This window comes from Sceloporus occidentalis, unplaced genomic scaffold (genome assembly GCF_023333645.1).
Source record: "Sceloporus occidentalis isolate IW3139 unplaced genomic scaffold, rSceOcc1.0.p SCAF_214, whole genome shotgun sequence".
Taxonomy (NCBI): Eukaryota; Metazoa; Chordata; class Lepidosauria; order Squamata; family Phrynosomatidae; genus Sceloporus; species Sceloporus occidentalis.
In genome coordinates, this window is record NW_028317194.1 from 330,421 (window position 1) to 343,859 (window position 13,439).

At 45.2% G+C, this 13,439-nt stretch overlaps 1 protein-coding gene across 1 annotated transcript; it reads right to left on the reverse strand.

The window, feature by feature from the left end:
* Positions 1 to 519: 519 nt before the first annotated feature.
* Positions 520 to 2,875, reverse strand: LOC149277425 (protein myomaker-like). Its single transcript, XM_089502933.1, has 5 exons — positions 2,741 to 2,875; positions 1,509 to 1,623; positions 1,209 to 1,357; positions 794 to 910; positions 520 to 666 (listed from the first exon to the last, which is right to left on the reverse strand). The coding sequence occupies exons 1-5, from the start codon at positions 2,873 to 2,875 to the stop codon at positions 520 to 522; spliced, it is 663 nt and encodes a 220-aa protein (XP_089359059.1).
* Positions 2,876 to 13,439: the final 10,564 nt, after the last annotated feature.

Genomic DNA, 13,439 nt, shown 5'->3' on the forward strand with positions numbered 1-13,439 from the left:
CCTTAACACTAGGGGGCAGATTGCAGTCTTGGGGGACCAGGCTGCCTGGTGTGCCGCTGCTCAACGTGCCAGTTACAAGGGAGCTCTCCGATCTCCCCAACCATTAATACTATGGAGGCCATGCCGAGCCGTGCGTCTTTAATTCACGGAATGCCCGGATATGACATCATATCATGGCTTTCCGCAGCGAGCACAGCCATCATGGAGGGGGGGCTTGGGGGCAATTCTCTGGGTCAGGCATAAGGCAGCTCCCAAGCTAAATAACCTCTCCCTAATGTAACCATTTAGCGTCCTTTTTCTGCAAACCTATGTATAAAGTGGCAATAGGCAGCCAAAGTTGTAGAACCCGCAGGCTCGGGGGTAAAGAGAGTGTAAGGAAACACATAAGGAACATAAGGAACTAGCTGATTTATCTGTAGGATGCAAACAGCCAGTTCTAGGTCATGTGTTCTGGAATCATCGGGATATGGAATGGGAGGTTCCAGGTTCCGCTTGCCGTTGACTGTCTGGAATCCCCCGTTACACGCAGCAGCCAAGAGTTGACCAGTCTATTTTGGCCGGGTTCCCTCCATTCCCTGCCTTTTTGTTGACCTTGGGGAGCAGTAGGACAAAGGACATGGCCAGCGAACAATGGTAGAAGCTGTGCACGTAGGTATAATCCCATTCCTACAAGGAGAAAAAAGAACCCTTTGTAATAGTTGGATAGAAGCATAGTTTCTCACCCTACGCCGGTCACTGATTCGGTCTATTTCCTTCCACACTTTCTCTTTACATGCACGAAGTGCGTACTTACCTCAAAGAAAAAGCGTAACATTAAGGCTAAAGCTCCGAAGCAGAACCCTGGACCGATCTGTTGGGTGTAAACACTTTTTTCCGGGTAGAGGCCTTTCTTCTCTTTCATCTTCGTAAGCTGAAAGAAGACATCAAAGACTAGACTTGTAGCTAATTGGCTTCCAACCTGACCATCAAACAATGATACATTTTGTATAGATCCAAGATAATGATGACTTCATATGGTCCAAGCACCTATTACCTGCTTGTTTTTGATTGACTAGAACCATGGTCTAGAAGCCAACATCATAAACCTACCTGCCCTCCTGATACTTTGTATCTTTCATTTGGGATTGATAATAAATGAGGTTTTTTGTTCTTAGTGTTCATGCGTAAAAGTTTTTTTTTCTCCATCTCATGCCTTCTGAGCTACCTACCCATTTCACAGTAATCATTAGAACGGCTGTTCCAATAGGACCCGAATATACACCGTAACCCCAACGATCCTGATATATCCTCACGGCGATGGTGAGAACGCCAAACATGACCAAAGTGGACCTCTTAGGTTCATCAAAATCTCCCAGAGCTGTTGGAGAAGCAAATATTGTTTCAATTACACGAAACTCGACTCGTCGGCCCATTTACCTGATGATTTGCCCTGAAACAAAACAAACTCTTTGTCTGAAGATAATAATTCTTTGTTGAGATGCCATCGTCAGCCAAGACTCGGGACCTACCTAACAACGACACCCACATGGAGAGCGCAGTCCCGTAGATACTGAAGTATTCCAGAAGGTCGTATCTCATGAAACATAACACGGACAGTCCCGGACCTTCACAGGCATGGTAGATCTAACGGAACAGAAGAAGGAATTAGAGCGTCGGCGCTGAAGACCGAACATACTTCCAACAGTCACAATGTAGCAACATTTGTTGTGAGTTCTAAGGAATCCCTTGAACACATCCATCATGGTTTGTTCGGGGACCTGCAGCTGACAGGCCAGCGACACGGCTTCACTCGGAAGACACTTTGTAAACAGATTCTCCAACAACTGTTGCCTCCACGTCAGCGTCCCAAGGGCTCTGCCACCGCGCGGAATGACACGAGTCTATGAATGAATCCTACAAGTTTTTCATTCAGTTCTTTTTTTGCTTTTTTTTCACCAGAAAGCAACCCCATTAAACCCAGATTCTCCTGCGAGAAGTAATGGGTACATTTTGGATGCACCTTGTAATAAATTATCAAACAAAGTCAACTTTTTTAGAAATATATGGAGTCGTTTGCCACATTCTGCTTCAGCCTTTGGGAGTTTGAGAAGGTTTTGGTGACAATTCCAGATCTGTTATTCAGAAGATGTCTGGATATAGTGACTTAAATCATCCAATAAAACTTCCCGATTCCTGCTAATAAATGACTGTTTCAACTGAGATTTTAAAAAAAAATTCTGTACCATAAAGTGATTTAAAAAAAAAAAAAATTACACAAATTTGACCAAATATTCTTCAAATTGTGTAAATGCTTGGCTATATTTATTTATTTATTTCCTGTTAGGTGCAGAATGAAAAACAGGGACTTGGTTGATCAATTTGGCAATTTTAACCCTTTAATAACTCGTTAAAAAGATTCTATTGTAGCGACCTGCCAATGACTGCTGCCTTTGTAATCAATAATAACAAGCGGGTAAATTTAGATCATCATTCTGGGTTTTTTTTAAATAATTTTTTTAGTAGCATCTGAAGATACGGCGTTAACAAAAACTATTAGCAATGGTTAACCCTTTACCCGGTGCACAGGAATTTGGGAACCCTCTTTAATGAATGTATGTAAAACACAGAAATTAAGACTCTTTGCAAAATAATCTTTTTTTTGATGGGCTACTGAGGGGTTAAAATTTAAAGGGCCAGCTCATTACGAAAGTAACACAATTTTATGGATAATTTTTGTTGATTTTAGGAAGGAACGGCTTACCGCAATGAAGAACATGGTGAAAAAATAAACCATGGCTTCCATGTGAAACTTCCTTTTGGCCGCTATGCTGATGGTTGGCAGGAGAGCCAGGCTGCTGATGGTTGGTAGAAGCAGCTTCGCCACTATGGAGCCCATGGTTTGAGACCGCCGTGTCCTCGAATAAAGAAAATGAATCCGGCGAGGCTGGTCTCTTGGCGATGTGTGTCCCGCTTCAAACGCAATCCGACTGACACGCAGCTGGTCCGAGAGGAGCTTTAAAAAGTTAAATGCCCAACAGAGCCATACGTTCTGGGGCAACAGGTGCTGCTAAAGGGTCTTCTGCTGACACGACAGCTGATTCATTTGTTAAATGGCTGTTAACCCTTTCTACGTGGCATGGTCTGTTACTGTAACCCTTTTAATACCCTTTTTTCTAATTTATTATTTTATTATTATTATTATTATTATTATTATTAATATTATTATTATTATTATGTTAAATTGATAATGATGCTGATCAGCGCTGATCAGCAGTACCTAACCCCCTCTGCTTTGTAATGGTGCTCACACACCCATAACACCCCATTTAAAAGATCCCCTGATGCCCCCCTCTCTCCTCCCCTGATGCCCCTCTTTTCTAGGAGGTCGGAATGTTTGCTGGGTATGAGGGGATGCAGGGTTCTACGGCCCTAAAAGCCCCGATAATGTGTATAGAAACAAGTCTAAGAAAGCCCCCCTGGCCACACTCCCCTAAAACAAAAGTGTCCCAGTTGGGCTATTTGAAACGCGTCCCGTCAGTTGGGAACATCTCGTCCGCATCATTTATACAATCCCGAAATATTTGGAACCCACGGGGATTAGTGAGGAAATTCACTTCAGCGCAGTCATTTACCGATCCCCAAATATCTTTCCCTGACTCAGGGGGACAACATTCAAAGCGGCACCGTAACCTTCCACGTCCGATCTCTACAATGTAAGTCGCTGATTGTTTCTGATTGGTTCCAGCAGCCTTTATAAGGGCTACGCCCACACGTAGGGTGACAGGTCCACTAAACGGTTGAGTGGAGATCGCCATACCAGGGGACTTTCAGGCTCCAACAACCAAGAGCCCTTCATTCTCGGGTCCCACTGACGTTGGTGGGTGTTGCCGCTGACGACGATGGGTGGTCCTGCTTACATCGGTAGGAGGTCTCAGTTACGTCAGTGGTCCCACTAAGGCTGGTGGGTGGTCCCGCTTATGTCGGTGGGCGGTCCCGCTGATGGATCTTTGCGCCTCTAAGTCACGGAGCAGCAGAATATGACATCATATCCTGGCGCTCCACAGAGAAGATGATGGTCGAGGACGGGGTGGGCCGGGGGGTCCCGGGGTAAATATGTCACTGATGAGGGCAGATCAAGGAGAAGAAAGAAAACAGGAAAATCTGAGTTTCCTTTGCATTTATCCCCCAAACTTTAATTGGACACTTAAACGAATGAATTGAGTGACGGAGACATTTCTGAGCCGCCCTGTGGTTATGGAACGGCCCGCCGGCAGCGTGACTTATCGCCGAGGTATTTTAGAGGCACGCGCTCGCCGTCTTATCATAATTGAGAAGCCACCGGAACGCCAGCTTGATTGGAAATGATTGCGATGCCTCTCTGCTTCTTTGAGGGGCAGTTGTTTCTTCTCCCGGCCAGCTGCCCGGTCTGTTTTTAGAGCGTTTGCCACATCTGCCCCCCCCTCCAAAGTATCGTTAAGTAAAAGGAAGAAACATGGACTCCGTTGGGATGTCTCGGAGTGGTCGGAACGCCAGTTTCTCCAGACGGAGTTATAATCTAAAACTCGCAGATTCTCCTGATCTCTGCTTCTTGGATTCTGATTTCACTTTAAATGACGCGTTTCCCACCAACAGCCTCGCACAGAACTCTCCGGGATTCTCTCTTGAGTTTTTTTTTTAAAAGGGGTCCACCTCGAACATGTACAAGAATATACCGCATGTATTCACACGCTCCCTGTAATCACAGCTTTCTCTCTCTTCCTTTATCACTCCCATCACTCCTATCACCCCCATCACTCCTGTGTTCCAACGGACCTTTATCACTCCCATCACTTCTGTGTTCCAATGGCCCTTTATCACTCCCATCACTCCTGTGTTCCAATGGCCCTTTATCACTCCCATCACTCCTGTGTTCCAACGGCCCTTTATCACTCCCATCACTCCTGTGTTCCAATGGCCCTTTATCACTCCCATCACTCCTGTGTTCCAATGGCCCTTTATCACTCCCATCACTCCTGTGCTCCAATGGCCCTTTATCACTCCCATCACTCCTGTGCTCCAATGGCCCTTTATCACTCCCATCACTCCTGTGCTCCAATGGACCTTTATCACTCCCATCACTCCTGTGCTCCAATGGCCCTTTATCACTCCCATCACTCCTGTGCTCCAATGGCCCTTTATCACTCCCATTACTCCTGTGCTCCAATGTCCCTTTATCACTCCCATCACTCCTGTGCTCCAATGGCCCTTTATCACTCCCATCACTCCTGTGCTCCAATGGCCCTTTATCACTCCCATCACTCCTGTGTTCCAGGAAAAGCAGAATTCAAATTATTGACCTGTCTGAAATCTGAAATCAACTAATTCATTGTCCCGCAAAAGACCCCCCAAACAGTCTATACAATGCTTTAGAACACAGGATATTTTTCCTAAACACTTCTTTACACTCAATAGTCCTGTCCGGGTTTATGATTTCTAGTTTATTCCTCAATGAAACAATTCTATAATTCCAGCAGAAGTGGTAGACACGTGGAACAGCGTCCCAGCAGAAGTGGTAGAGGGTAATACAGTGAGGGTATTAAACACGCATGGGATAGACATACGGCTCCTGAACCTAAGACGAGACCAACGACTGATTACGGTTTGAGTCTTTACAGCAGCAGAAACGGGCGACTAGATGGGGGCCGAATGGGGCCGATCTGCCGGCGCATTGTAGGTTTCCACATTCAAAAAAATATATAAGTATCCGCAATCCGAGTCTCTTTTCTCTGCAGCGAGCAGCTGGGCTCCAGAGCTCCACCTTTCTGTTCTTCTCCATCCCACAGAAGTCACTGAACAGCTGAGCGAGGGCTCCACGGTCTCCGTGTCGGGGGACAGCTGTCCAGACTCCTCTGACACGTGAAAATACAGCCTTGGAGTCCCCCCCCCCCCGAAGCTCTCCATAATTAGGAGGGAGAGACGAGTGAACGGCTGCAGGGCACAGAAAGCCCCCCCCCCCCGCGCGATTACACGGTTAGAACCTTCAAAGTAAGGGCTGCGATACATTGTCTCCTATATATGGGCCGTCCAGCTGTGGACCCCTAATGACACGACGGATCCATCATATGCAGGAATACACCCCAAAATAACAGCGAGATTTCTTAGGCGAGCCACCAAATCCACCAAATGGAATGGAAGGAAGTTTTACTTTACTGAGAGGGTGGTAGATAAGTGGAGCAGCCTCCCAGCAGAGGTGGTAGAGGGTAATACAGTGAGGGGATTAAACATGCATGGGATAGACATACGGCTCCTGCAAGACGTAGAATCTTAGGTTGACCTTAGTGATTAGAAACCCAAGCGGTTCTATCGCATCGATGGCTGACGTCATATTTTATATGGACGCAAGGACCTTAAAACATAACATATGACATATATGTCCACACGCGTGTTTGTATGAATATACAGCAAGACGGTGACAACGGGCTTCTTGGCCAAACGTAGTGTGAAGAAGAAAGGACATGAAAGAAAGTGACCTGGAGGGACCGGCAGCTGGTGTATGATGTCATGAAGGAGTCATGAACTCACGGATCCAAACATGGCTTCCAGCAGCTGCAGCCATACTCGGGTATAACACACGTGCCCTGTAAATACCAAATACCACCTGCACTGGTCAGGCATTCAAGTCTGTCCCTTCCCCAATTTTGTTCTTTCTACGAATAACAGTAACATCTTTTAAACCAGCATCTCAAGGGGACCCCCCCACACACCAAATGTTTAAATATCAGATAAAAATACATTTTCAGAAATATCACACTGTTTTCTTTTTTACCCCAGTTGTAGTTTTTTGCCCCATAATATAATGTTTTCAGGCAGCTGCATATCAGCCGTTCTCGCTCTGTTATCTGATCCCCGATCTACTAAAAACCCCGACTCCTTATCATACTGCCTGTGGGGGACGATAGAATGACTCAGTCTTGATCAGCCAGCAGGACTCTCTCACTAATGGAAGTCTATGGAGGAACGGACTTCGTTAGCATTGCCATAAAGCATCAGCTCAGTGCAGTGTTTGAGCCGGGAAACCTCGCCCAAAATATCACATGACTGACAGCAACGCTGTCTCGTCATGTCAGGTAATGTCTCGTGGGCCCCCCTGTACAGTAGCTGGGACACCAGAGGTTGTTCGTCTCTCTAAGGGGTTAAATTCTTTCTGACCGCAATAACCTTGAAACCTGTCCATGGTATTTGGTTTCCCCGTCTGCCCGCTGAGCGTCCGCCGAGGATAGCGGTCCGTGTATCTGCCGGTGTCTGCTCTCCGCGGACGCGCTTGGATTGGCGTTCTGGTTGCGCACTCGTCTGCTGGCGCGGCTCCCGTGTAAAGCGGCGTCTGATTCCAGGGACTCGGATGGAATGTGGATGTTTCTCTCGTGAAAACGAAACGATCCCCGCGGTAACGACTCAAACCTTAATCAGTCGTTGGTCTCGTCTTAGATTCAGGAGCCGTATGCCTATCCCACGCATGTTTAATCCCCTCACTGTATTACCCTCTACCACTTCTGCTGGGAGGCTGTTCCACTTATCTACCACCCTCTAAAGGCATGCGCTAAATGTTTTGTCTGCCGACTGTCAGATTTTCATGTTCTCAGGGGGGAAAAATGCTTTTTTTGTAAAAAACATCAATCTCAAATAACCTAATAAAACATTGGCTGTCCCACCAGATCAGAAAAATGGAGGAAGCACCAAAAGGGTCATCTTTTAGCATCCCGAATTTCATAAGATTTTTTTCTCTACATTTTTTTGCCGGATTTTCCACTATTTTGAATGGCAAAGTTGACAAATGTGAATATTATTATTATTTCTATTATTATTATTATTATTATTATATTTATTGTTAGTATTATTTATATTATTATTATATTTATTGTTAGTATTATTTATATTATTATTATATTTATTGTTAGTATTATTTATATTATTATTATATTTATTTTTGTTATAATAATTATTATTATTATTATTCAAGCTACTGTATGGTCTGCTAAATTTTAAAAATAACAACTGGGCCAGTTAAAAAAAAAACCATATATATATATTATAACATTTATTATAAATTAATATATATAAGAAATCATAGAAATATTAGAATATTTATTAACATAAATGTGATATATATATTTTTTTGGGTCCTTCAAATTTAATGCCTTAATTTGAAATTTTTTATATTCTAGTTAAATATCCCAAACTTTTCAACGTTTGAGAAATTACTGAGAAAAAAAAATCCCCCGAATATTAATACTCGATTTCATTGCGATTTTTTTATTTTTTTCTTGTATTTTGTCTGGTGTTGCTTTTGAAGACGTCGCCCAAGGAGTGACTGAAAGTGAGAATAATATGCTTTTTATTCTTAAGGAAAAAAAAAAAAAAGCTTCGTTAAAATCCACAAGGAGCTCGCAGCTGCATCCTGCCGACGCGTATTCCAAATTTTTCTGCAAAATACCCCAAACCTTTAATTTTCTGTTAGATAGCGCGGGATTCACCATTGTTTTTGATGATGGAACCCAGAGTTTTTGGCAACAATAAGGGCTTTATAAGTATTTTTTTTTGTATATTTTGTGTTTTTTATTTTTTTCTCCAGAGCGGATACCGGTTGATTCTCCAGATAAACTGGGATTCAGTGATCATCATTATTTTCATTAACTTATAGACATGCGGCCCTTGGCTACGGCAGACGGACGGCAGCCCCTTTGCTGCATAACAGTGAGCCAATCAGCCTCTTGGGTTATCGGGCCCCCTGTAGATCGGGAGATCGCTGACCCCCCCCCCCCCATTGGTCCTTTAAGATTATAGAGGGCCATAGTCTACTTCCGCCTAGTACCGCGTGTCTTTAAAATGATGTCATATCCTGGCTCCCGCTAGGAAGGATTGGAGCACGGAGGGGGGGTGCAGTTTGGCGGGACTGCCCTGATGGGAAGCTCTAATATGGGCCCTGGGTCCTCCATGTCCAAAAACCACCTGCTCTGGGATGAGGGTGAGTTGACGGACCTGCATGGTTATACTGTAGCCAAAAAACAGTCAAAAGAACTGTAACATTTGTTCTTTTATCTCCTGATTTTTTAAGTGGAACAGCCTCCCAGCGGAGGTGGTAGAGGGTAATACAGTGAGGGTATTAAACATGCATGGGATAGACATACGGCTCCTGAATCTAAGACGAGACCAACGACTGATTAAGGTTCGAGTCTTTACAGCAGGAGAAACGGGCGACTAGACGGGGGCCGCCGGGGGCCGACCTGCCGGCAAGTTCTGGGTTTCTGAATGAGTTGATTTGTACCAACATACTCTATGTGCCCGGCTTTCCCTTTTGTCCTTTTGGCGCCCCCTGCTGTCCAGGGCCGAGTAAGCTCTGCTACCTGCTTTGGCGCGGACGCCGGATCCTGCGCTTTTATTCTTTTCCTTTGCAGTAACTTTTCTCTGCATAAAATATCCACCTTCTACCCTGAAATCGGCAAATACCCCACGGGGTTCCGGTCTTACATGGCGTTGGTTCTGTTACCCCTCGGCATACCTGGGAACTTTTCTGAGACTGTTGAGATATTAACCCCTTAATAGCCCATCGTGAAGATAGACATTCGGCTCCTGAATCTAAGACGGGACCAACGACTGATTGAGGTTTGAGTCTTTACAGCAGGAGAAACGGGCGACTAGACGGGGGCCGGATGGGGGCCGATCTGGGTAACAAAACATTTTTATTATATTCTGTGTAAAATAAATTACTTAATAAAAATTCCCGCAGAACGTCGCATTCTGAAGGCTGGAGTCTTATCTTCTGTAAAGCTGGGATTGAGCGAACCTTCTTAATCTCTTTAAAACAATGTTTTTCAGTTCCTATGGCAACATCCTATCAGTCCCTGCATTCGTGTCACGTGACAATTAAGCGTTCCCGGAAAATAATATGAATGAGGCAACATTTTACTTGATTGACCAATGATTTCAGGGGAGGATGTTTCTAAGCGTACGTTTAGTCGTAAAAAGTTAAATTAAGCAGCGCAAGTGGGACAACAACTTTAATTTACTTTTAACTGGACAAATTAAAATGTCTTATTGTGGGCATTAACATTACTAATTCCTTGAGTTTTTGATGTGATTTGAGGTCATTTGAGTTACAAAGTCACGTTAAAAAGCGGAAAAGACACAAATCCAAGTTTAACTTTAATACTGATGAAGGTAAAGCAAACCTGTTTTAAGTGCATGTCAATAATTGTGTGTATGTGTAAGTATGTGTGCGTTAGCATGAATGTGTATGTGTGCGTTAGCATGAATGTGTATGTGTAAGTACGTGTGCGTTAGCATGAATGTGTATGTGTGCGTTAGCATGAATGTGTATGTGTAAGTACGTGTGCGTTAGCATGAATGTGTATGTGTGCGTTAGCATGAATGTGTATGTGTGCGTTAGCATGAATGTGTATGTGTGCGTTAGCATGAATGTGTATGTGTGCATTAGCATGAATGTGTATGTGTGCGTTAGCATGAATGTGTAAGTGTGTGAAAAGGACTATGTGTTAGCATGAGTGTGTGTGTTAGTGTGTGTAATTATGTGTAAGTGTGTTAACATGAGTGTAAGTTTGTGTAAATGTGAGTGTGTACGTGAGTTACTGGGGGGTGCAAAGGGCCGAGGGGGCCACTTGGCATTACCTGTCCCCCCCCAGGCAAGAAGGTGCCAGCCAACCACTGGTTCTACCAAACGAGAGACAAGAGTCCCACTTGGCGGCACCGTCATGGAGTTGTTTGTTATATCAGCCAACCTGTGTATGCCAGAAGGTGACGCCAGAGACATATTCTGCATAGGGTACCAGAGACCATAGGGATGCTGCTAGGCCAAAGAGCTTACAGTACAGGTCCAAATTCATATTTTGTTGCCAGAATCCCAGTTAAAGCCACAAGAGGCAATAAGCAAACCCCTCGAGTGTATGGGGACCCAGAGTCACGAGGGGCATGGAGTCGAGCTCACACCTGTATCACGTGCAGAGTACCTGGCCGACACACATTATATATGCCGGGAAACGACCCTGGAAACTGTACGTCCTGTTGAATACGCGCCATTATTTTAAAAATGATTGGGAGAGGAGATGACATTACGGGGTTAACGTCCCCAATCCCCTGCTTTAAGTGTTTCGGGAAGATTTTAAGCTCGCGGTGAGCGCACGGTCACCTTCTCCTGAGAGTCCTGGAAAGCAAAGAGCCGCTATTGCCGCCAGCTACCGGTCGGCTAAGTGGTTAAAGCTCGTGTTTAGATTTGGTTTGAAGCCAGACAGTAAGACAGACTTAAACAGAGAGATAATAAGGAATAAAGGGACCGGCGCAGGGACTGGGAGCGGTGAGAAGGGGCAGGGGTTTGTAGTGAGGAGGTAAAGGGGGCTGTGGGTGGAGAGTGAAGAACAGGGGAGAGAGAGGGAGGGAGGGCGATATAATCCAGAGAAAATGAGTGAAGAAGTGGAGGAGGAGGAGGAAAAGACAGGAGAGTGAGGTCTAAGTGTGAATTCCTGACAGTCTGTCTGACAGCAGCTATAAAACCTACAGCGGAGCGGGGACTGGGAGTCAGAGGAGACAGACACAGGGACAGGCAGACACCGAGACAGACAGACACAGGGACAGACAGACACAGGGACAGGCAGACACCGAGACAGACAGACACAGGGACAGACAGACACAGGGACAGGCAGACACCGAGACAGACAGACACAGGGACAGACAGACACAGGGACAGGCAGACACCGAGACAGACAGACACAGGGACAGACAGACACCGAGACAGACAGACACAGGGACAGACAGACACCGAGACAGACAGACACAGGGACAGGCAGACACCGAGACAGACAGACACAGGGACAGGCAGACACCGAGACAGACAGACACAGGGACAGGCAGACACCGAGACAGACAGACACAGGGACAGGCAGACACCGAGACAGACAGACACAGGGACAGGCAGACACCGAGACAGACAGACACAGGGACAGGCAGATAGGGACAGGCAGATACATGGACAGACAGTTAAAGGGACAGACAGGCAAAGATAGACAGCCATAGAACACACAAGGTGTCAAGGTGAGAAACACAATCAGGAAGACATAGGACGAGACAGACAGCGCCAAGAACAGACACAGGGTCAGACAGGGTCAGGAACAGACAGACAGACTCAGAGACAGGCAGACAGACTCAAGGACAGGCAGACAGACTCAAGGACAGGCAGGCAGGTAAACAGAAGGAATAAGGACTGTCATTATATGGCAATATTAACCCTTTATAGAGCCGGCGTGCGGGCTAGCACACCTCTAGCGTGGCAGTCCCCAGAAGCAGCCCTGGGTGTGTGTTAATGTCACCTTGCCTCATCCTCTACACATAGCTATAGATATATATATATATTATATATGTATCAGTGTCTACGCACGGCCGCCACCTGCCCATCCAGTGCCATTAACCCAAGCAGTCACCTGGTTGCCACCCTCTCCCCACCGTTGACCTGGAACAGCAAGCGTCACCTGCGCCTCCTCCCCATCAGGTAAGAGCCTCCGCTTCTCTATGGGGTATCTATTTCTCAATGTATCTAATATGTAACAGAACGTCATGTATGATGTATGATGAGTGTTCCTCGGCCGCACACAGGGGGTTGATACATTCGACATTACGGTCTCTGTTAGGTTGGCCACGAGGGGTTTATACGCTGGGCTTCCACAGGATGCCAAAAAAAAAGCCACAAAACCTTAAATGTAACCAAATCTTCCTCCGAAGGAGCCACCGTTACTTTTAAGATACAATGTCTTTTTAAATGCGGTATATATTTCTCAGTAACATTAACCTTCCTTTCCTCACCCCTGATGAGTCTCACTAACAACAGGAGACTCCGAAGGGTTACTTCAAAGAATTATTCTAGTACAGAGTTTGAAAAGTTCTCTTATCACCATAGCAATCATTCCTACTGAGTGAACCATTCTCCTAGTTGCTATGGTGATAAGACCACTTTTAGAACTTTGCACTAGAATCACTCTTCTCAAAAAAACCTTCTTTAAGCTTAACCCTTTACTGCAACTGCCCAGGAACATCATGGCCGGTGGGTATTTGGTCCAGAAACCATCTTTTTTTTTTTCCTTGTCCAAGTTTATTTGATACAGTAACAGTAAAATGGTTTTGCGGAAGGAACTCCTTGACCCCGAGGTCATTGTACGAGAGCACGGCGTTTAAGATAGCAGGTTCATGAGTCTTTCCAGATGAGATCCAGAATGTTTGGATCGTTGGGGTAATTTATATCCGTTGAAGCGTAGTCTGGGCTCATGTTTGGCTTGATGGTCTTACCTGATACATGGGATTCCATCAATAAACGTCTACCTTAGTTGAGGTTATTACCTATCATGTCATTTAATCTTTTCCAACTTCACCGTAAAACCAAAACTCTTGAAGGAAGTATCATACCTCCTCGATTTAACCCTATA

Bases quoted from the DNA above. Each gene is read 5' to 3' on its own strand.
- LOC149277425 (XM_089502933.1), bottom strand. From the start codon at position 2,875: ATGGGCTCCATAGTGGCGAAGCTGCTTCTACCAACCATCAGCAGCCTG. The intron at 1,624-2,740 runs GTAAGCCGTTCC...CTGTTCCGTTAG, and splicing joins TCACCATGTTCTTCATTGCG to ATCTACCATGCCTGTGAAGG. The intron at 1,358-1,508 runs GTAGGTCCCGAG...CTTCTCCAACAG, and splicing joins CATGTGGGTGTCGTTGTTAG to CTCTGGGAGATTTTGATGAA.